General features: G+C 40.3%; 1 protein-coding gene across 1 annotated transcript in view; it reads right to left on the bottom strand.

The window, feature by feature from the left end:
- The window catches only part of man1a1 (mannosidase, alpha, class 1A, member 1), a 142,347-nt gene that overhangs the window by 106,870 nt on the left and 11,493 nt on the right, over window positions 1-23,984 (bottom strand). The window contains exon 2 of the mRNA XM_071468064.1: window positions 1,572-1,668. Within this exon, the coding sequence (XP_071324165.1) occupies window positions 1,572-1,668 (97 nt within the window). The remainder of the gene's footprint in view (window positions 1-1,571; window positions 1,669-23,984) is intronic.

Consider the following 23,984-nt stretch of genomic DNA (forward strand, 5'->3'; position numbering starts at 1 on the left):
CAAGAGTCAAGCAAAGCAGAGGTAAGAGAGGAGTGAATACTGGTGTCACAATGTGAAACTGCTGGATGTGTAAACCAGCAACCGTTCACTGACAAGTCAGCTATAAAGTCTAATTGGATGACAGTGTGTCAGTGTTGTGTGTACAGCATTTTTGTCTGCCCCTAAAGCTGAAACTAATCAAGCAATCACTTTAAATACCATTTCCTTTTTCCATTTCCTTCCACTCTGCTGACACATTCATGTCAGATTCTTCTTTTTTAACTTGAAATTATCGTCCTGGAAACATCTAGTTGTTACAGTGGAGGGAAAAATAAAATAGAATGAATATGAATAATTTCTTCTCTGCTTTCTTCACTTACCCAGACCTGCACCTTTGCACAGGAGGGCAGTGACAGAAACAACAGGAAACACTGAGAAAAACTTCAGCTCACACCAAGAGAGCCAGTTTCACTTTAGTGTCAAGAGTCATCTTATCAGCAGTGGAGGCACAGCTACCTCCTTCACAGGCGAACATCATCTTATCTATTCAGCACTACAGTAAACCGTCACATGCACCACCCTCTGATACACACACACACACACACACACACACACACACACACACACACCCCTCATCAGGAGCTGAAGGTTTGTGAACAAATATTCTTACAGAGAACATCATTAGGTAAAGGAGAGAAACAAAGAGATGTGAACAAATTAAAAATCCAATTCCCACTCTTATTAATTCAATCAGTCAGAATGATTAAGTAATTAGTATGTGTACAAAGACTGAAGAGTAGACATAAAAACATCTGCAGGTACAACATGTACACCCCCCTAACAAAGTCTGATTGAAGATTAAACATTTTATTAATTGTTTCCTCGGCTTCTGCACATTGAGGGATGAGAAGTCCTGAAAACTGAATTTAAAAAAGTCACTTTCAGGATATCTTCTTTAATATTAACCAGTTAAACTTGAGCAGTTTCATCTCCATGCTTTCAAGCCACTGGTCCCCCTTATTTCTGCACACAATTAGGAGAAAAGCAAATACACTGCAGATCAAATGTGATTGTGGTGTTACGCTTTCAATGAGTTGTATTGATGTGTGTGTGTGTGTGTGTGTGTGTGTGTGTGTGTGTGTGTGTGTGTGTGTGTGTGGCTGTGGGGATAAGAAAGGACTCCCTAGTTCCAGTCATAGCTGGGAGACCACTGTCAAACACAGCGTGTGTGAGCACATGACTACGTAATATTTATTAACGGGGCCCTGCAGCCTTTCAGCAGCATGAAAGAAAATTAAGGTTTTCAGAAAAGAGTTACCAAAGTGTGAAACAGAGACAAAGGAGAAGACGCCCCACGTCACTGCACTCATTAACAGCACAGACACCAACAACTGGCAAGTAGCACAAACAGAATATAAATATATGATAAAGCTGACATTTAGAGTCATCCATAGATGGATGACTCTAACTGACGGCCAATTTGGCTGCTAATCTAAAGGCCAAGGCTGCTGGTGGCAGGGACAAGAGATCAATCGTGTGTGTGCTTGTGTGTGAGTGTGTGCGTGTGTTTGTGTGCACGGGCTCTCACTCACCAAATAGATTGCTGGAGTGGCCTTGCTTCGAGACGGGCCTGAGCTCATTGGAACCCCAGGCATAGCGCCTGTAGCTGTCCCACGCATGCTTCATCATCTGACAGGGAGGAGGAGGAGGGGTAGAAGGAGGAGAAGATGGGAAATGAAGAGAGTTAAACGACAATCAACTTTGAGGAGCAACAACAGAGAATTTTGTCATTTTCAAGTCATTACAATGCTGTGGTTTTGTTGATAGCCCAAGTGGTGCTGGAGTTTGGATGCTAATACTAAATATTGCATTGTTGAAATAAAAGCTTTACATAAGCAAACATTTGATAGGGATCACTTAACTTTGTTTTTAAAGAATCGTGATTAAGGTACATACTGAAAAATCTTGACCAGCAGCTGACAATAATTGTTATTGGTTAATCTGTTGTTTGTTTTCTCAGTCAATGAATGATTCAGTCGCTAAAATGTCAGGAAAAAAATTAAGCTGATTACGTTTTCCAGAAGCCCAAGTTGACATGAGACAAGACTAAGACAAAAATGTCTTGTTTCATTCGAGCAACAGTCTGAGACCCGGACTCAGTTTAATGAAAATGACGACGAAGACATGTTGCAACTAGACAACTTCTGGTATTTATTCTCAAACAAAACTTGTTAACCAAACAATCAATCATCAAAATAGTTTCTGATGCACTTTCTGACGGTCAAATACTTTAAATTTGACCGTCAAATTGGTTGATTTAAATTAAATCAACCAATGATACATTACAAATCAATACGATGCATCAGTACATCAGACAGCACCAATTTACAGGCCTGGGTCTGAATTTGTTTACTTCCTTGATGTAGCAACCAAAGCCATGTGAGATCTTGATTTCTTTCAATGAACCTCCTTTTATCTGACCATCATGTACGTTTCCTTTCACAGTCGTTTGCACTGAATCTGAAAGTTGCATCTATGTTTCAAGAAAAGCTCTCCTCAGCAGGAGATCTGATCATGGTCTTTGTGGTTACACAACATGTCTACTACTGAGTCATGTTGCTACTACTGCACAGTTATAGTTAGTGACCATCTAAAGAGGCTGCATGTGCTGGCCCCTATCATCTCAAATTAATTCCATTTAAATCAGGGTTGTAATCTTCCTCACTGTTGTGTCATGCACAGGTTTAACACTGCAGTTCTTATGTCCTACAAAGCAGCTACAAATGAAACCAGATAATTTGAGTGGACTGAGCAGACACCCTTTATTCAATACCTCTCTCCAAGATGTGAAATTACGTTTTCTCACTACTTGAACATCCCTGCTAAAAAGCCTCAAATCCAATCAAAATGGGAGAGGCTTAAGCCTGGGGCTCTGAAATTAATGAGCAGTGTGTTTGGACCAAGCTGAAATCAATGAGGAACATAATTAAATGACACAAGTAGAAATTTTTTCAACATGTTGGAAAACAACATGCAGTGCATATGAAGTGAAGTGAAGCGTTAAAAAAAAACCTTTGAGCATTATAAATTATTTTTTATTTACTTGTTTGCATTAACATGACACCCTATTAAATCAGCTCATATATCATATGATATATAATATATATAATATGTTACATTGAATCAGGCTTCTCTCTTGAGCTCTAGTAACAACAGGTATAGCAGGTTTCAGGTAAATATTCAGAGTAACCAAATCCTGCTGAATGGTGGGTCCAGATGGGTTGTGGTTGGGGCATGGCTGAGAGCAGTGGCTGCTTTGTTGTGACATCACAAAGTTACAGAAGTCCTGACGGCTCATTTTAAGGCTCAGTTTCTGAATACAGGCTGTGTGCATTTCTCTGTGGACTGAGGCTTTGATACTTTCACAGTATTAATATAGAACTTAGACCTGCTTGATAGTTAAAAAGATATGTCTTCTCACTTTATATAATATGGGAGCTTTAAATAATAATAAAATCAAGATAAGTAAGACAAATATTTTGTTGCAGGACATTAATCATTCCGAGTAGAGTTTTCTTAATGATGTTATTCTGTACATCAGGTGGAAAATTACCTATTTAAAATGTCTGCCAGACAATTATGATCAATGGCTGATTGATTCACTCATCCCCACTAAAAACAAAACCCAAACATCACTCAGTTCCCTGTGAATGGGAACATTTTCCTCTGCTGAGTCCCATTATCTGCTGCCCAGTCCCCAGCAGGAGTGACTGAAGTTTCGTCTCATTCTAATATGGTGTTGGCTGGAGGCTCAATAGCAGCATGAACACTAGTTTCTCATTTCAGTCTCAGATGTGGCTCCTCCTCCAGCTCTGCATGTGTCTGTCCTGCTAATCCAGGTTATATAGCATTGTCCCAGAGCTTTCTAAAACCTGCCTCTGGATTAGACACACTAAAACCCTTTATCCTCCACCTTCAGATGGAAAATCTGTTCGCACACACTTCAGTGTGGTACTATGCTGTAACCTATAGCGTTTATGGGTTGACTACTTGCCACATGCACCACAATCCAGGCTTTGTTCACCTGAATATAGTACATCACATACACAAGCATTCAGCAAAGGGATACTGAAGCTGATGCACAGCCTGCACAGTCTCTCCCATGAGATCATATAATTGTACAATACACACTCTGTCCTGTTTCAAGCATAAATGCATGTGTGCACACTAGTTTGCATGTGTGTGTGTCTGTGTTAAAAGACGACAACCAGCAGAGCTGAGTGGCACAGTTACTTGTGTTACTGCTGCTGACTCACTGTTAGATAGCTGAATCCAGGACAGACACTCACTAAAAATAACAACAATTACCTGTGGTTATTTGAAAGGTGGCTACAAATGACCACAGCAAGCAGGAAACCAGCAAGTCAACAAATCACCCAGTCAGTGCGACCAGTTGCCCAGGAAACCAAAGTTAGTAATGTAAGCCAGTGAAGCAGTCAATCATCGAGCGAGCCATTTAGTAAGTCGGTCGAGCAGGAAACGAGTCTGGAAATCTGCTTTCCAGTACTGCTACACTGCTGCACATACACAGTGAGAGCAAGACAACCTTAAGTGAGGTTGTATGAAATATAAATGAATCTTTGATACCTACACCATGAAAAGCTTTGCTATATTACAAAAAACATTTAAAAAAAAGGGCACCCTTAGATCATGTTAAGTGGAGGCTGTGGAAACAGACAGCCCCGTCTACAGGATGCTGCATTAGCCCATTAGCTCCAGAATGAATAACAGCAGTGTTACAACTGGGGGTGCAACTGTTGGCTTTTTCGCTTGTCTGCGGATTATCATCTCTATTAATCAATTAATCATGTGGTGTAAAAATGTCAGAAAACTGTGAAAAATGTTTCTTGAAGTCCAAGGTGAATTCTTCAAATGTGTTTTTTTGTCCAACCAACAGCTGAGTACCCAGAGATATTCAGCTTATTATTGTAGAAGTCTGAGGAAACCAGCAAAGCCTTCCATGTGGAACAAAACTGGAGCTGTAAACAGGGAATTTTTAATTAAAAAATGATTCACAATTAAAACAATTATCATAATAGGTGCTGATTGATCTTCTCAATCAATTGATCGTATCCACTTTACAAAACATTTATTTTGTTCTTCTTGGTTAATTCATTATTTAGTTGATAAAATGTTAGAAAATGCTCTTTATGAGTTCCACAACATGTTCTTACTGTTTTTCAGTCTGAAGCCTAAAAGTCTCAAGTTCTCAAATTTAAGAAGCTGAATCCTGAAAATGTCAGCTATTTTTGTTTGATCAATGACCTTAACAATAATCAAAGCTGATGATTAAGTTTTTGTTTATCGGCTCCTCAGATTAATGGGATTTTAATTCTAACAACTTGTAGCTGTTGTGTGCACCAACAAGTATCAGGAGGCGTCTTCTGCAAGCGAGGTGATGCTTGAAGATGCCTCCAGGGCAGGAGGTGGAACATAATCACAAACATCTCATTATATATCATGATGAGATATTTTTTGAAACACTTTATTACCGATTTAATGCTAACATCAATTTTGTGTGTTTAAAAACACCACATGCAGATGCTCACTGTGAACACTTGGAAAGAGCAATGAATATGTGCATTTAGAGTTCATTCACTTATTCGCACAGTGTGCTTGACTGACAATGTCTCAAACAATGTCTCAGCAGGTTACATCATGCAAGCTGAGCACCGTTGTGCATGAATAGACCCTGATTTCATGCTTTTCACAGAACAACTGTTATTAGATTCCACTGCATATGTGAATACACCATACTGTGGAGCAAAGGAACAGAGAAAGCATAATTAGCACGGTTACTTTTCATTCCCTCTGCTGCATCTGCATCTCTCACCGTTGTACAAAGACCACGCACACTCATTTGGACATGTTACATACATGTATTGTTTCTTTCATTTCAACCTTCGACAGGTTGAGCGTTGGTTTAACCTCCTCTGGCAGGTAGACGTCTCGTGACATGAAAAACAATGCTCTATCTTTACATGTGGCCTTCTTTTGAACGCACACACACACACAAACACAGAACAAAAGCCACTTCGTTTGCATAACATCTCCCACACACATCAAAAGGACAGCCAGCGATAGCTTCCCTCCATTTAAACCCACTAATTACAGCTAGTGAGCCTGCTAATTACTGCTCCTATATGCATGTCACATTAAGAGATCTACTCAAATACTCTTGTTCCACTCAACGCACCGCACTGCATTACATGAGGAGGACTAGAGCTGTTCCAACATCTGTCCAAGGCTGCTGAGATCAAGAAGACAGAAAATGGTCTTCAAAGTTTACACTGTAAACATATTAGCTCTGGATATCCAGAAAGGGTGTTATTTCAAATAGCATAAACAACAATACCAAGATTTCATATATCTTAATGAGATATGTTAGCCATTAACATTATTATTTCGGTGAGTATATTGCACTCATAAGGGGCAGGGAGGTAGAGCAGGTTGTCCGAGCAGTGGTTCGATCCCCGGCTCCTCCAGTCTGCATGTCGTGTCCGTGAGCAAGATACTGAACCCACAGTGTGTGTGTGATAGACAGAAGCACTGCAGGCTCAGTAGAAGTGCTGTGTGCATGTGTGAGTGAATGGGTGAATGTGGCTTGCTGTGTAAAGCGCTTTGACTAGAAAAGCACTATATGAGTGCAGTCCATTTACTATAAGAATCAGAGTCCATTATTAACTATACACCATGTCTATCATCCATTAGCATCATCACTCGATCATTCTGTCTCAATTTGTTGCATTTGTCTTTGCTTTTTTACGGTGGGAGGAGGATTTGATTTGGCCAAGCTGATCGATACATCCAGCCGCTCTGATGTAACACTAGTCAGAATACAGCAAGGACACTTTAAGCATGTTATTACTGAGAATACGTGCTGTTTGTGTTACAACGTGCTGGTAATTAGCAATGATACAACAACAAGGTAGAGTCCTCTTCACCAGATTCACATTTTTTGTGAGCAGGGAGCTGAACCTCTTCCTCTGTTACACCATGGACACGTCCCAAGACACAAAGGCCAGGGTGTTACTTAAGTCATCAGTTTACTTAAGACAATCTGTGTCTCTTCATCCCAGCCCATGTGTTATCCTTTTAGCAGACAGAGGCTAACAGGCTAAGTAGTCAGGCTGGCTGACTCCTGTGCTAACTCCAACTTTAAGTAGCTCTTAGCATTTTGACACAAAGAAAAGATATGAGGACAAAAAGGGATTTTAATAGCCACTAATGTTTGTTCGTATCGCTAGCTAGGACATGTTAGCAAGCCAGCAAAGCCACGCCCTCTTCCATAGCCTGCTAATATATTCTTACTCAACTTTCTTGAATTGAATGATAAAATCTAAGACCTAGGTGAAAATGTACAGATCTGGTATCAGGGTAGGATCTTCTCAACTGTCATCTGAATTACATTCTGACAAACTGTGCAAACCGACAGCCAATCACAACATACATGCTGCTGTTCCCTAATTCAGTGTAATTAAAATGTTAAAATGTGTAAATGTCAGTGTGTCTCAGAAAACGAAACATTTCTGTGTATTAACTCATTGGATTTAATGTTCAGGATCCCTATGTGTTGACTCTAATTGGATTAACTGCTCGGGATTTTCTAGGCTGACCACTGTTATTAGGCTGTGGCGGCTGAAGCTATTTCAGACATACAATAGCTCCATGTTAATTGGCTCTATGTTTAAGGTGCAATGCTTTTCTAGGGCACCAGCATCATGCCCAATCTAGCAGGAAAATCTTAAGCACATGCACACCTGCTCTCATCTCAAGAGTATCCAGACACACATGCACACGCACGCACACACACGCACGCGCGCGCACACACACACACACACACACACACACACACACACACACACACACACACAGATTATTTTCGACAGAAAGGCTGTGAGAAGTGTTGACAATCACCCTGAGTGGAGAGTCACCACCTCTTCTCTCGCTCTTCAGTTCATTCCTATTCTCTGTTGTCCCCCCTGCTCCACCTCTCCTATTGATCTGCCTCAGCCAGTGAACTAATAACTGTGTTGTGTTCACTGATGACATACAAGCACAGGCGCATATCCTCAGAACACACACACACGCACGCACAGCCAGTATCATGTCCTCCCCTCTCTGCAGCTTGTTTCCTGACAGCAGGACAGCTAATGGAGGAGAAATTGTGTTATAGCATGCTAACACAAAGCAGCAGGGAATAAAAAGACAAACACACAGGCACAAACAATACATGATTCACCACAGTGCAACAATGAAGGACAGCACTTTGTTGTTTTTTGGTGACTAATGTGGATTAGAGCTTGGTCAAGAGCAGTGAGTATGTGAGCATTAAAATATGAAGTAATTTATAAGATCAGGTCGGTGAACTGAACCCTGTCCTGGAGCACGGCAGCCCACCAGGGTCAGGTTATAAATATATATCTAACTTAATGATGGCAAGTTAAACTTCCTGTATCCGTTTTTTCAAATTAAAAGCCCTCTGCATTATGACTGCATGACACTGCAGAAGTGGCAGAAACACTGAAATTTGTGTGTTTTTTTACATGACTATGAAAATAATGTGAATCATGCATCATGCTTTTACATGAAGGTGCTTTTAATGACATACAAAATTCTTGATCTCCTCAAACTTTATACTGTATCCTGAGTTTATGGCTCCTTACTGTCCTCCAGACTGACTATGGCCTTCAGTCACCAAAGCGCCAATCTATCAAACTTTCAAGAACTACACTCAAGAAAGCTCTGAGGACCCAACTTAGGAGTATAAAAAGTTCTTTGCCAAAAGTGAGAACAGTGTAGGAGTAACTTTTAAGCATCACTCAGAGCTGGAGTAGTCAGAGACAAGGATTTACTGCACATCTTCCTGACTGCTCACTCCTAGAAAAACCTTACGTTTGATGTATTTTTTCTCTGAAATCCAAAATAATTTTCATCTTTTATAATTTTGTTTTTGGGAAATCTCCAGTAGAAATTCACACATGTCATTAAAGTGGAATTCAAACAGATCAAAGTCCACTGCAGAGCTAATGCATACATGAAAAAAGCTGTATGAAGCCTTATGTGGCTCCAGAGGGAGCTGTGTGAAAGAGGTGAGTCCTTTCCAAAGGTGGCAGCTGCTTACTGGGCAGCATGACAAACAGCAGTTCACTGCCGCAAAGATAAATACGTGTTAACAACACCACAATAAGGCCCAACCAAGTGGTATGCCACCACAGATGAGCACAGAGGTACACAAGTCCACTGAGGCTTCCTTTTAATGTCCCCAAAATGAAAACCTGGCATTGCCCCGGTGGGTGTACTTTACTGCTGTTGCACACTGAATGATGATGGCAAATCATTAACTGCTGTGCAAAGATCTAAGGGTTAATGACCCTGTTTGCTCCAGGGTGTCTCAAGTAATCTGTAACTGAGGGAATGTGTGTAAGACAGGAAAGAGGAAAAAGGTGTGTGTGTGTGTGTCCACAGGGGCTGCTGTGGTGAAAGCGAAGCTGAAACCGAATCCTCTGATAATTTGTCTCTACAGAAACACTTGTGACTAACGCCCTTGTAACAGGTGTGTGTGTGTGTGTGTGTGTGTGTGTGTGTAAAGAGAGGGATAGTCAGAGAGAGGGTGAGAGAGACAGAGGACGGGAAGGTGACAATATGGCTGTCAGGAAGATAAGGACATCAAACAGCCAATTGGCATTGTGGACCCCAGCAAACATGAGCATAGCACGCATGCACGCACACACACGCACACACACACACTTCCTGCTATTTCAAGAGGAGGAAGATAAAGACAGAGTGAGATAGTGAGGCGAAACCCCCGGGTCACAACACACACAAACACAACAAGTGAAGGCAGCAAACGACAAAGTGCAGAAATAACATGGATCACTTTCTTAACTGCTCCAATTAAAGAAGAAAAAATAAGTAAAATGACAGTGAAATTATGTCCATAAAATAATTTTTTTTAAATAAAGATAGAATAATCAACAAGATGCAAGGAAGCAAAACCAAATAGTAAACAAACCACTGAAGAACCACTGAGGAAGAAGAGAGATGCATTCTTTGCCCTGTGATGATAATGGAGAGGGCTCAGCAGGCCATAAATGATTTTCCACTCAATCTTCAGAAAACTGTTGAGTTGTCACTTTGAAGTTCAATCAGTTTCCTGAACATCAAATATTCCATGAGAAAAGTCACTGAGATTAATTGGTTTGATTGCGAAGTGCTTCAGCGCTTCAGTGCTGGTGTTAGCCTCTGTCACACTGTGAACAGCTCTCAGAGTCACGATGGAGTGAAAGCTGCCGTGACATCTGTGACATTGCTGACAGGAAGTGCTCTTTACAGTGTTGTTTTACAAACAGATGCTTCATCATCCCTGAGGAGCATAGTTCCTCCAAGTAGAAAGTCAGTTCTGCTCTGTGTGGGCATTAAACGGCTTTAATAGTTCTTATCTTATCAAAGTTTGCTGTTTAATTAAGCTTTTAATTCAGCAAAATAATGAGGCCACTGACAGATATCCTTCCCACATGGTATACAGGCACAGATATGATATCATTTACCATTTCCTTTACTGTCCTTTTATTTTGCAGCACTTATATAACTTGTGACTTCCTGTTTATGAAAACATTTTGACGACCACCATGCAGGAGGTGCTCCCAACAGTTTATCCAGTTTATGCATCAAATGGCTTCATGTGAACATACTATTATATTACAGCAGTTGGTCACTGAGAGAAGCAAAAACATTTTTTAAAGAGAGAGTTCTGTTTAATATTTATTTAAGCAGCTGCTAATGTAGCCACAGGTGCTTCACATGTAAAAGGTTTTTACTGTGGGCCTGCAGTATCCCACGGCTGCAAGAGTGGTCAAATGGTCAGAGAGAGCAGAGAATTAAGGTGAATTATCACATATGTGAGCTGGAGCAGATCCCTGTCATCTTAGTCAGTTCAGTGCAGCTACAGGTGCAGGAACAGACTGAGAAAACTGAGCAAAACAGCAGCAATTCATTCAGACAGTTTTCAAAACAGTTCAAGAAACTGATGAAGCAACAAAGAAGAAGTAGAGAGAAGCGTGTCTTTGATGTCATTAAAAGTTAAAATTGATAAAGTTCTTCTGTGTGCTATAACAAGCAGTTGAAACATGTATAACTTTCCCCTTTTCATATGGTGTTGACTCTGTTGCTCGGGGGTTGTTTACCAGGCATGTCTGTGTTTATGCTGTCCTGAGTTTAATATCTCCCCGTATACCCACCCCCTATCTTCCTCGCCCCCTCTCTGTGCGAGGACGTTAGAAACTGTGTGCACCTCTGTAATAAATATTACTGCATCTCTTTCATCCCTATCTCTGAGCCCAGAAAGCCATTGCTGCTAGTTCCCATAACCATATGCACTGGTTTAGATACACTCGCACAGCCTCTCATTGGAATAAATAAGGTTGCATTAAACATTCACTGTGATCAAGTTGGCAGAAACAAGCATCAAGAAAAAAATATAGCTTCTTATGTCATCCAAGTCATACTACTTTCAGAGACACTTTCAGAGACAGAGGAAAGAAACTGAAAATCTTACGAGATGGATACAGAGACTGAGGATGCAAAGTTTGACACATTAAACATCATGAAATAGAAATGACATTTTCAAATGCACTCAACCCTGGGGGCTGCATTTACATTAGAGAAGACGCTGGGAGCTTCCACGCACCATTACACCACTACAAGTCCTACATCGGAAAACATATGGAAAAAGGAGACACCAGAGATAATGAAAAGGATAAAAGGCTCAATTTCAGCTTATATACAACAGATGATTGTCAAGATTGTGTCTCACTTAAGCTCGGGACTAGTGAACAAGTTCACTGACCAGGATCATCTACCAGACCTTTCTCACAACAGACATTTATGCTAGTCAAACTGTGAAAACCACAGGTGCAGATAATGATGTTAATGAAGGCTGGTCTGTTAGGTGTCAGTGAGCCGGCAACTGGCAGATTGCAATAAAGCCATTATCAGTGTTATTAACGACGCCTGCGTTTGACGGCTCGAACGGGCCACCATTAGAATAGTCTTTTCCAGGCACAGCACAAAAGCAATTGCGGTTGCATTCTGTCCCACCTGCGTCTGCAGTATTAACTAAAGTGCAGCATGCAAATGAGTCTAGGTACAAATAATTTGAATTACAAATATAATGGCCAGTAACCCAGGTGCAGCAATTTTCTCAGTGAGCTGCAGTGTCATGATGAGGAGCACATTTCTCTCTGATGTTGGTGGTGCAGCTGATAGATTTTGCAGAAGTGAAAAGAGGTGGTAAGCCATGAGAAGGTAAACAAAGGCCAATCTTTCCACAAATAACAACAACCAGAATGACTGTACAAGTCCCTATTATCTAATGCAACCCATAGCAGCAGATGTACTAGACCTTCACCACCATGGTTTCAATAATAAACATGCAGTTAAGCTTATGAAACAGTCATGGCTTGGTTAGGGTTTGGGCACAGGATCGACTTCTACAACATCATCTGATTTCCTTGTTTGCTCCCTTCATAATCTCTACAGCTGCAAGAGGGCCAATGTGTTCTTTCCCTTTTAATTGCTGCAGAAAATTGCGTTATCATAACAATATTCAACACAAATGCATATGCAATCAGCCCTGAGGACAGGTTGTGCTGTGACAATCCCATCAACCTGGATTTCCCCTGTGAGTTGACTTAGTTAAGCAGAAAACAAGCTTTTTGGTGTCACATATCTTTTTTGCAGTGGTACAAATCTTTAAAAAGATAGAGCCTACAGAGGCCCTGACATTTCTGCTTACAAAACTTGTTTCCTGACCCATGCAGCTTTGCAACAAACCCCACCACCGAACCATTTTTCCACCTTGTCTCCTCGCATGTTCTCGCTGCTTGGAGACAGAGGACAATATCCTTCTCTCCGCCTAGGGACCGGTTCCTCAGGGATCAGTGAGGGATTTCCTAAGCGGTTTAGTATTTCAGCAACTATATATGGGTCAGTATTGTGTTGTTGGAAAAGGGGACGCTGCCTCCCCACAGTCTATACTGACAGAAGTGGGTTTAATACTTTTCCATGATGGCTAGCTGCAGCTGCTGCACCACCACCAGCAAAAAGGGATCAAGTAAAACTATCAAACACTTCCCAGGCATAAGAAACAGCAACAAACTGCCCACAACTACAGTTTGCTGAAAACAAGTTTCATGTCATGTTTGTGTTTTTGTAAAACATTATTATGACAAAACTAAAAGGAAAGTAGTTTGTCAATAATGAATGACACAGTCAGCTTTATCACGCACGCTGCCTGAGTTGGTAGTTAGTAGTCTTTGTTGAAAGAATTGGGTTTTCTCTTCCATTTTAAGACCTTTCCTCCACCACTGATGAACAAATCAAAGCTTCTCCAGCTAAATAAAGGGAAGTGCATTTTTCCTGCCCTCTTAGAGGAAGCAATTTAGTAGCACTGCATCCTACAGTCCATTTTGGCCCCAAACACAAAGGAGGGTAAAAGGTTAGCTTTGTATTTAAAAGAAACAGGAAATAACAGTACCAAATACAGTGAGCAACAGGAATGGCTGCAGTTAAAGAACAGAGTTTAGTTTTCATCTGATTGGTCATTAAGATTAATATCTCCTAAGTCCCACAAGCAAACATCCAAACCATTCATTCTCAACACTAAAAGTTAGCAATGAGACAAAGAGCAAGGCAACAGCACCGAACACCAACACCAAAACAGAGGATGAAAGTCATATCTTCAAGCAGTTTCATGATCAGTATCGCCAAAAGCAATAATTGATTTTCTTCAACAACAGGCAAACAATGCAATATTATTCTACAATGTTTGCAGATAGTGGAGGCTGGAGGGTGAAGAAGTGAACTGATTTGATCAGTACAAAGTTAATATGGAGCTTAAGGTACTTTCACGCCTAACACTGAATATCCCTTGTGTGTCTTTCCACTTGGATTGGTTCATTCGGGCTTGTGGGTCTTGGGCTGCTTTCAACCAGATTCTGGTGTTGGTTTTTTGGGGGTTTTTTTTGGTGTGAAGCAGATTAAAAGCAGATTTTGAGAGGGCAGATGTGTGATTTCAGCATGAATTCAAAAGCTAAAAGTGATCTGTCCGTGCTTCAGTCCTACTCTGTGGGCGTTTTGGCAGTTACAAGACAAGACATCTCTTGTTTGTTTTTACCGATACCCTGGAGTTGTGACTAATAACAATCAACTGTTTCTTAATGTATGCTGTGTGACACCAGGGAACATAAATATACAGATAAGGAGCAGTTAAGTGCTGCATGACTTGTCAGTGACCAGTCTGCTTTCCCCAGTATTGAGAGCCATAATGATTATTCAGGATAACATCACCAAAACTGTCCAATCAGTGACTTCACGCCAACAGCTCTTGGTTCACTGGTGAAAAGCCAATGTAAAAACACAAAACACACCACAGATAGAAAGGCTACAATTTAACATTTTTTCCTTGGTTCAGCACAAATCAATCAAAACACAGGTGTGGAAGTGACCTTGGTTTTTCCTTTTAGTCATACAAATGTTTTCTTCCACAACAGTATTGAGTCACAGAGCAAAGAGCAGTCCAGAAACCATACAGCTGTTCCACATGTATTGGGTACACTGGCTGGGAGATAACACTGATGAAGTCAATTTACACACATTCTTCACACATCAGATTCTCTTAACTACTTTGAATCAATCACAAGGATCCTACAAAGAAAAATTCAATATAGTCATCATAAAAAACTGAATATTCCACCAATGACTAATCAATGAGCCACTGAGTAAAGTCCAAGTCAATAAATTCAGGCCCATAAAAAAAAAAAAAAAGAAAAAAGAAATTTCCCATCAGACCTTGTCTATACCTAATTGATCCCCGCACTCCTAACAAGTCGAGCCAGTGCCAAGACTCACTAACCTGACGGGTCATAAAATGCGTCGTTCCCAACAGCCTGATTGGTGTTTAACGGTGCTCAGTGTTGATAATGCGGTCAACAGACCAAGCCTACCTGCACAGCAACGTTACACACTAATCAATATTAGCTGACGGCAATCTGAGGAAGAGAGGAAAGAATGATGACAGTGAAAAGGGGGGGGGGGTCTATATCTGCAACTGAGTGTTTGGTTAAAAACCTGGTTCTGGTAGTAAGATAACTCTCCAGTGGGAGCACCGTTATTGACAGCAAAGACGTTACAATCAAAACATGAACACTGATGTCTTGGTGATATAATTACTTTTATTTTCGGACCAGAAAAGGATCCAAAGTAGCTATCAACGTGTTACGGAGCTAGGACAAGTGTTGTTGTTTTTTAATTAAATTCAACCAATAAAAAAGAAGCACAACTCATGAGTGTTCAAAAGCTATGATTCATATTTAATCATGAGGTGAATGGAAAGCACATCTAAAATCTTTTTTTTTTTTTATACACAATTCTATTCACACTCAGCAGCTGCTGAAAACATGTTTTCCTTGGAGCAAATGTAATGGAATACGTAATACGTTTTTCACATTTTCATGTGGATATTATCCAGGGTTACAAAAGTTTTTCCTTTTCATCTGATTCTGCTAAACACATCTTTCAACCCTCCCAGTGGTGTGTGTGTGTGTGTATGTGGCTTCGCACAACTGTATCAGACCACACACACTCGCACATTTATTGACTTGACCTTTCTCTAGGTTGTAGGAAGCAGCCCACTTGGGTTTGACCCAGCTGCTTGACAAAAGGCAAACTAATGAAGACTTTGTGAAAGGCAGATTGATTTTTCTCTCCCTCCCTCCATTACATCCATTGCCCGCTTCAATACAGCAGGCGGGAGGAGGCAGGCAGCAGCAGGGCTTGAGCTCATCACTCATTTGTTTAACAGGTTGGCAGAAATGAGGACAGAACAGCAGAGGATGCCAGAAAATATACCCTGTGCTCCATTCAGATGACTTGGGCTGAAAACATGGAGAATAACTACAGAATATGGATTAGCTGGATTTAGCAGAAATCTGGAAATGGCCCATCTTGGCCATTTGACAGAAACAAATTAAAAATCTTTTTGTCTCCTCATCCACATCATTGGGGCATTTACTCCTCTACTATATTCAAACACTTATGTGATGAAATTGGAGTGGGAAAAACTTTCAAGGATTGTTACCATGGGTTAGAGTGGAAAAGAACTCTTCATTCTCCACATTCAATCATGCAGTGTGTTATTCTCACTACCGATTAATCAGTCGATTATTTTCTCGATTAATCGATTCATTGTTTTGTCTAAAAATGCACAAAAATGGTGAGAAGTGTCCGTCACAGATTACAAGATGCAACTAAATGCCACCATCAGTCCACCATCCAAAGATATTCAATCTATTCAATCTATCAGCAAATATTTTACCTTGAAGAGGCTGGAAACAGCACATCTTCAGCACTTTTCCTCTAAAAAAAAATATCTTAACTTTAAACAGTAAATTAATTAAATGGTAAAATGATGGATACATTTTGAACCTCCTGGGTCCATTAATCAGCAGGGAGAGTCACTGTCTGCTAATGCAATCAATTCTAAAATATAATAATAATCAATAACATTTACACCCCACCCACACAATTAGCACAACATGGGTTTATTCAGTTCTTAAAAGTTCAATCCATTCAAACATGCAAATAAAAGCCCCGAGCTCTCAACAAACTCACTCTGTTTCCTCTTTTTGTGCCATTTTCTTTCTCTTCATATTCACAATGTCCAATACTTACTTGGTAATGATATTTAAACTTGCGATAATGTAATAATAAGACCATGGCTCCACTACAAAGCAAACCAAATTAGATTCACTCCACTCCAGAGTAATTAAGTCATGCATTAAAAAGGGATAATAAAGTTGCCATGGCATTTCCTAATCTTTTAGGCAAATTTATTACCTGAAAATACCTGGATAGTCCAACCCATAATTACTGCACAATTTGCATTATACTTGCAACTATTTAATTTGCTATGATAAAAAAAAATGCCTGCTCAAATAGAGTGTAAGACTGCTGAATAATATATTAAAATCCTTAAGAACATTAAACATGGATTCCCATAAGCTAGAAAAATATTTTACTTCCTTTTAAATCTTTAATTTACCTAGCATTTTAGAGAATCAAACATTTAGTTGTTAAAGCACCTGCAGCTTATTATAATTTCATTGAACTAAGTACCTCATTTTCACCTGATATATTAACTTTATAATGTTTACACACTTATTAAATTAAGTAAATATTATCTGTTTGCTCACTGCAAATATTCTCACAAGCTGTGGCTGAAGATAAAACCACCTCTTTTATGTTTAAAAATGATGTCTGTTGCAAAGACCCCCAAGTTGAAGCACTTAAGACAGAAATGTAACTATAAATGGAGGAATCTCTGCCTGTTGTTTGATTCTCTCAACAATTGCTCATCTGATGGACAATTGTCATGTGTATTGCTGAGGACGTGAGGAAGTGCCGTGTCCACTGTGAAGTGTTTTTTAGATGAGTGGTTCTCAAGAAGAAAAAGCGAAACATTAAATGACAGTCAGTCAGGGCTGCGGCGATGCATCCACGTAACCGCCGTCACTGCAGCACACAAGCTGCAGCTACAAAACCTGCACTGGGTCACCTGACATGTGGAAGTATTTTAGACAGAGCTCTGCAAATTGGAAAATAGCTTATCACAGCAGGACAACAGCATTGCATGGTCACTTGAGATGAAAGCATCCCAGTGTGTTTTGTTTCAGACACAGCGGCTGTAAATCAGCACAGTTTTGTTTACTTTTCATCCTCACCAAAGCATTAGCATTATTCACGGGCGGAGGAAGTAATTCATGCAGCGCTGCGTTACGGTAACGTTACACCATGCTTCATCGAACGTTGTTTGTCGGTTGTTGTTTCCTTCAATGGCCATGTATGAGTGAGAAAATTACTTTAATGAATGACACTGACTGCTGCCACAGTCTGTAAATCATTTCAGATATTTTCCTTACTGATGCAAAAATATATTTGTCTGTGATTTCCTTAGCTGTATGTTACTCCAGTGATGAAATAAATACATGTCGTAGCTTTGAAGCTTTAAGTCAAGTTCTTCAGTAAAAATACCGATTGCCCATTTCAGGGAAAGAACATGGCACAGTGATTAATCTAATCTACACTCACATGATGATTCATTAGATACAGCCAGATACATCTGATGCAGTATAATACAACAGCCCTGCAACAAATCCTCAGCTTTTATTGAACCTGTTTGATGTTGATTTATTTGACTGGTTCTTTTGGAGGCTGTAATTTGTGGTGCTGTCGAGCTGTATCTAGGGTTATAATCAGGTGATCCTAACATTTTTTCCTGTCCTGTTTATATGGATTAAGGTTGACAGAATATTAGGAACCTCTCAGTATAACCTAGTACAGTTCAACAGCTCCACGAATCACAGCCTCCAAAATGACCATAAACACATTCAATAAAAACTGAGCATTATAATCTTCGTAAAGGAGGATTTAATGAAGGGCTGTCGTATTATACCGCGTCAGCTTTGTCTAGGTTGAGCTAATAAATTGGTAAGTGTCACCGCAGTCCTTTTGAATTTGTGTTTGAGTATTTTCTGATCAGGCACTGAGCACTGCACTAATTCTCACACTTTTCTCTGTGGATACATTTTTGACCCCGTCATGAACACAGGCTGTAAGAGAAATAGTCCGGTGAAGTTCCCAGCTAGGAGCCTGCAGAGCTCTCTATTTCACCAGCTGGGCAGGGATCCAATGCATCTTCTTTAGCCAGCTAAAACACTTTAAAACTCTTCCATTTGTAACTATTAGTGCAGTGGTGGGAGAAGGCCGGCACAAATCCTTTCTTCCTTTTTTCTGTGCAACAGATCAGTTCAGTCTTAATCTTTATTTTCCCAGAAGTGCAGAAGCGGCTTTGTGAGTCGGCTTTAAAAAGGACACCAGCAGCTTCTAGGGGTGGATTTCTGCTACAGTCAGCTGGAGAATTTGATGTGAGTGTGGGTTTGGTAGGATCATTTGTCAAATTAAATCCAGACCCTGTTTGTTATCAGTGTCCTGCAGTCCATTAATGACAACTTTATCTCATATACTCTGCCTCTCTCTGCAGAACCAGCTCTACAAAGACACCTAAAAGGCCAAAGAGGGAACCAAATGTGGAGTCACTTGAATTTAAACAAACATCAACAAACAGTTTTCCCTGTGGTGGTACAAACACAGATCAGAGGTTATACAAGTATTTCCCAGTAGCACCCAGATGGTCATAAATGCCCTCCTGAGTTTATTTATATGACCGTTAGACTAAAGACACCATTCAGAGAGGGTAACATGAGGATAAAGGCTTCAGTCTTTAGAGAATTTAACCTGTGGGAGGACATGACAACATTGCTGTGGTATTGTGAATGCTGATTCACCAACATGGTGTCAACTTTGAAGCATGTGTGTTTGGTACTTTTAGTTTGACAATAACTGTAATAATTTTTAATCCAAAAATAACATAATAAGGCTCCAGAGACCAACATCAGAAAATTACAAATAAGTGTGTCCCTGAGTGAAGACCTTTTTGTCCACTCTCCCTTCTTTTGGCAATTTAAGTATAACGGGTTAGGAGAGAGGCAGGATCAGCTACAGTTTGATCTGTGCTTGATTTATTTGTCACAACCTTGTCTTGCATAGAAAAGTCTCTCTGCCTTATTTCCAGGTCAAAGTTTTCACAGTTTTACTAAAGGAAGAATGTGGTGGGTAAAGTTTCAATGGTGACAGCAGTGGATGAGCGCACTAAACAGAAAAAATTAAATTCAATAAAATAAAAAATGAGCAGGGAAGCTGTAGTGAAGTTTCACAGCAAAAACAGAGCCTCTGAGAAAGAGAAACACAGCAGTAATACCAAATGAATATTTTTTAAATGCCAAAACAAAGAGCCAACAGGGACTTATGGCTGTGCGGTCATTAAACTTGACATTCACTGAGATGCTTATGCACTCTGGCACCATGCACTCTCCTTGTGAGACATTTCTATTGAGGTGTTGTTGTATTCATAACCATCTTTTTTGTTTCTTTCTGAGCTGGAGTCGAGTTGTGAATGAGGAGTATTACTGTTACAGCATTACAACATCTCCACTTTGTTCTTGAGCTTGCTGATCTCACACAAATTCCACCGGTGTGCTGCAACTTTTCGGCTTTCTCTCACTTGCACAGGGCGCCCAGAGGGCAGTCACATTTGCTGATCGCATAATTACCTGCAACCTTAGTAAATCAGATGCTAATTACACAAAAAACGCCAACGCAGCCTAAGGAAAATGCCTTTCGAGAATGTAGACCTTGCCTCAAGCTTACGCTGCCCTGCTGCACTGTTTGCCTGTCCATTTATTAAAGACAAAAACCTTAATCATATGTCCAACAGTCAACATGATGAAAGACGACCCTCAACAGTAGTATCCAAGTACTTGCACCATCTTGACCAAATAAACTATGATCTTGAAGAAAACTACATTAAATCATCTAATCCTGACTTTGTTTATGTAAAGAAACTGTGTCAAGTTGCATAAATGATGCTGATGGATGCAATGTCAGGATGGTTCCCTTTCCAACACTGCTCTAACACTCATAAGCAAGTTCTTATGGTTCTTAAATTTCACACCCTACCAAGAGATTATCAGGCCCTTAGCTAATACAATATGCAGGGTGGCAGAGTCTGCAGTGTTAAAGTGCTAGCCTTCGCATGGGGAAAAAAAGGAGAGAAGGAAGGAAGGGAAGATTGAAAAATAAATGGACTATGTGATTGACAGGCTATGACTCTGGGTATTAGACCGAATTGGATTAGGCAGAAAGAATCAGCCGGCCATAACCCCCACAGTGCTTGGGACACATTAATATTGAATATCCAAGTGCATTTTCCCCCACATCTCCATCACTGGGCTACAAGCCTTGGTCACAAAATACTATATCCCCTCTCGAGACTCACAGCCTGGAGGGTTTCAAATCCAAACCAGCTCAAGCATCTGAAAGCAGCCTGTTGGTGCTTGTATATGCCAAGGAAAAGTTGGCAACTTGTTGACGTGGATGTGAAAAGGCAAAATTTTCTGTCCTCCTGAGTGTGTGTGTGTGTGTGTGTGTGTGTGTGTGTGTGTGTGTATGTTCGAGCCATCTCTTCTTTTCACATCACAGATAAGCCTTCAGAAGTGTACACAGGTGGGTCAACTCCAAACAAAACAGTGAATGAACGGGAAGCTGGAGCATGATGTAACACAACCCTGAATGGGAAATGTGATCAGCTGACGATACACAATGAGCTCATCTCAAACAACAGATGTCGGAAATTTGGCTCAAATCCCAGTTAACGCGCCAATGAAGAAAAACATCCTTTTGAGAACATCTTTGGGACTTCTTTTTTGTGTTTTTGTTGGTGAAAGTGATGAACTGACGAACAGAATGATGCATTCACATGCCGTCGTTAGCTGGCCTGTAAATTTGGTGCTGTTTTGTGGCCAACTATCGATTTTCAGAGCTGTTTGCATTTGCCGAGCTGTTTCAACTGCCAGAAAGCAGAGTTCAACTGTCTGCAGTAGAGGGGGAAGGAAACACCTGTTGTTTTCCTCAGTATCACAAAAAAATCATTATAATATGAATTATTTGTCTCAGACTTCACATACAAGTTATTGAACTTGAACAAAACACATCAAAGTACTTTCAACAATACTGCAAGCTCCTGTAATCAAGACAAAACTAACTCTACTAAACTGTTTCTGCCTTGGCAAGCAGACCTCCTCCTCCACCTCCTCCTCTACCACTGTTCAACATACTTCTCTCCCAATCCCTGTGAAGCATGTCCAATAACACCAGTCTCATGTGAGAACAGACAATAGCAAATTCCTTCAAGTTGGCATCGGTTGGCAAAATATGAAAACGCCCATGCTGCAACTTGCTGCTGCTGGCATGAAGAATAAGATATAGCATTTCACCCTGAGTTGCAAGGCTCATGTGTTACACTGTGTGCCAGGCCAGGCCATGCCAGACCAGGCCAGGTTAACTAAGCCTGCAATATAATGTGCAAAAAAAGATATAAGGAAGACTTTAACACATTCACACTGTGTGTATTTACTTGGTGTTGTTCTGTGTTCATTTCAACACAGCTCCTCCTCTTTTAACTGTCGTAAAGTGAGGCAGTTGATGAACCACTGTTTGACTTCAGACCTTCTTAAACAATGGGTTTATAACACAATTGACTTCTTAAAGTCAATTACACACACATTTCATCGCTGTCTTGAGAAAATCATATATCACATCTTTTCATGAGTTAATGAAAACAATCTGTTTTCAACTTCAAATTATCCAGTGTCTTTTGAAATGTATTCAGCGTGAGAAGTGGGAGAATAGTGGTAGCCCATGAAGAAACACAGTAATTCTAAATCACCGAATTGTAAAATGGTTTTCATTAGATTGTAAACTGTAGGAAAATGTTTCAGAAAAATCACTGTTCTCTTTTACTGTTGTTAAGAGCATCTGATCATTTACTAGATACTCATATTCTCCTCACATATAACTCAAGCAGGGACATTGGAGCAGAGAGTATGAGAGAAACTGTGTTGTTATTTTGTCTTACCTATAACATTAACAGGTCAGGCCATTCTAACACTTCTTTGTCCTTTAACAAACACAAAACATCTGAACACTTCACCTCTGAATGACAGTTTAATCACATTATTGTTTCCCCTGGTTCCCCATGTTGTCCTGTGAGGACCTGAAAAATGTGATTGCTCTCCAATATTACACAATACATTGGAGTTATTGTAAAAGCAATCAATAACCCCTGAATGCTAATGAGTTAGCGGTATACAATCTCTGAGCCAGACAAGAATAATTGCGCCTCCTGGCCTCACTAATCCAACAGCTGTGACAATCACACAAGGCATGGTCATTAATGGCAGCGCCAGCCCATAGATTCTACATGTGTGTGTTCACCCAAAGCCCCATGAGGCTGAGAGGCTCAGCATACATCACTGTCTATAACTAAACAAATGCTAATAATGCTGCAATATACTGTAGACTGCTAATGATCCAAAAAGCAATGCGCAGTATTTCTGAACCTAGCCTAGGACATGTGAGGCATATTCCTATTTGTTTTTGTCCGACATTATTTCCATTCTGTATCAGGTCGGGTTTCAGTTTTAGAATTTACAGTCTTTTGAGGTTGAGGATAAATAACAGCCATTACTGCTGTGAATGAATCTCACTTCCTGCATGTGCTTCACAATAAATACCTTATAGTGAAGGAAGGGGCTTCTGCCCTCTGAACCGCTGGACGTGTTTTAATGTGAAACAGATGGACAAAGTGTGGAGTTCTCACTGACAGCAAACAGCAGCAACAGCAAACTCCCACACTGAATGGAGTAGATTTGAAAATCTAGAGACTCCTTACTACAATATGATCAAATTCACAAAATATCAATAAAGATGTTTCTCAAATAAAAAGTTTTCTCTCAAGTCGTTAAAAGGGGAGAGTCAGTGGGGACGATTAGCTCTGCCAAGGACATTAGGTTTCACCTGTGTTCCTTCATTTGTCAGCATGATTACATGAAAAGTACTGAACTGATATGCTCCGAACTTCATGGATGGATGGAGCGAGGACCAGGGAAGGAAGAAATTTTGTGGATCATTTACGACAATTTCTTTTCTCTGACGTCTGGTGTATGTTGTTTGACACTGGCCTTGGCAGAGGTCTGTGCTCTTTGAGTGCCCTTCTAGTTCAGTGATGATTTGAATGAGTGAAAGACACCAGTAGAGTGAAGCAGATCTACTTTATATCTAGGATTTTTGTGTGTAAAGAGAGACAAAAGGAGGGTGAACACAAAGAAAATAAGTGCGAGAAAAGAGAAGAGAGACCAATTCATGGTGAACTCATAACTCACTCAAACACCAAATAAAACATGGTCACATTAAGAGGAGCTACTGGAGTC

The sequence above is a fragment of the Trachinotus anak genome, unplaced genomic scaffold (assembly GCF_046630095.1).
Source record: "Trachinotus anak isolate AG129_WGS33_773 ecotype Australia unplaced genomic scaffold, CSIRO_AGI_Tana_v1 ptg000031l, whole genome shotgun sequence".
Taxonomy (NCBI): Eukaryota; Metazoa; Chordata; class Actinopteri; order Carangiformes; family Carangidae; genus Trachinotus; species Trachinotus anak.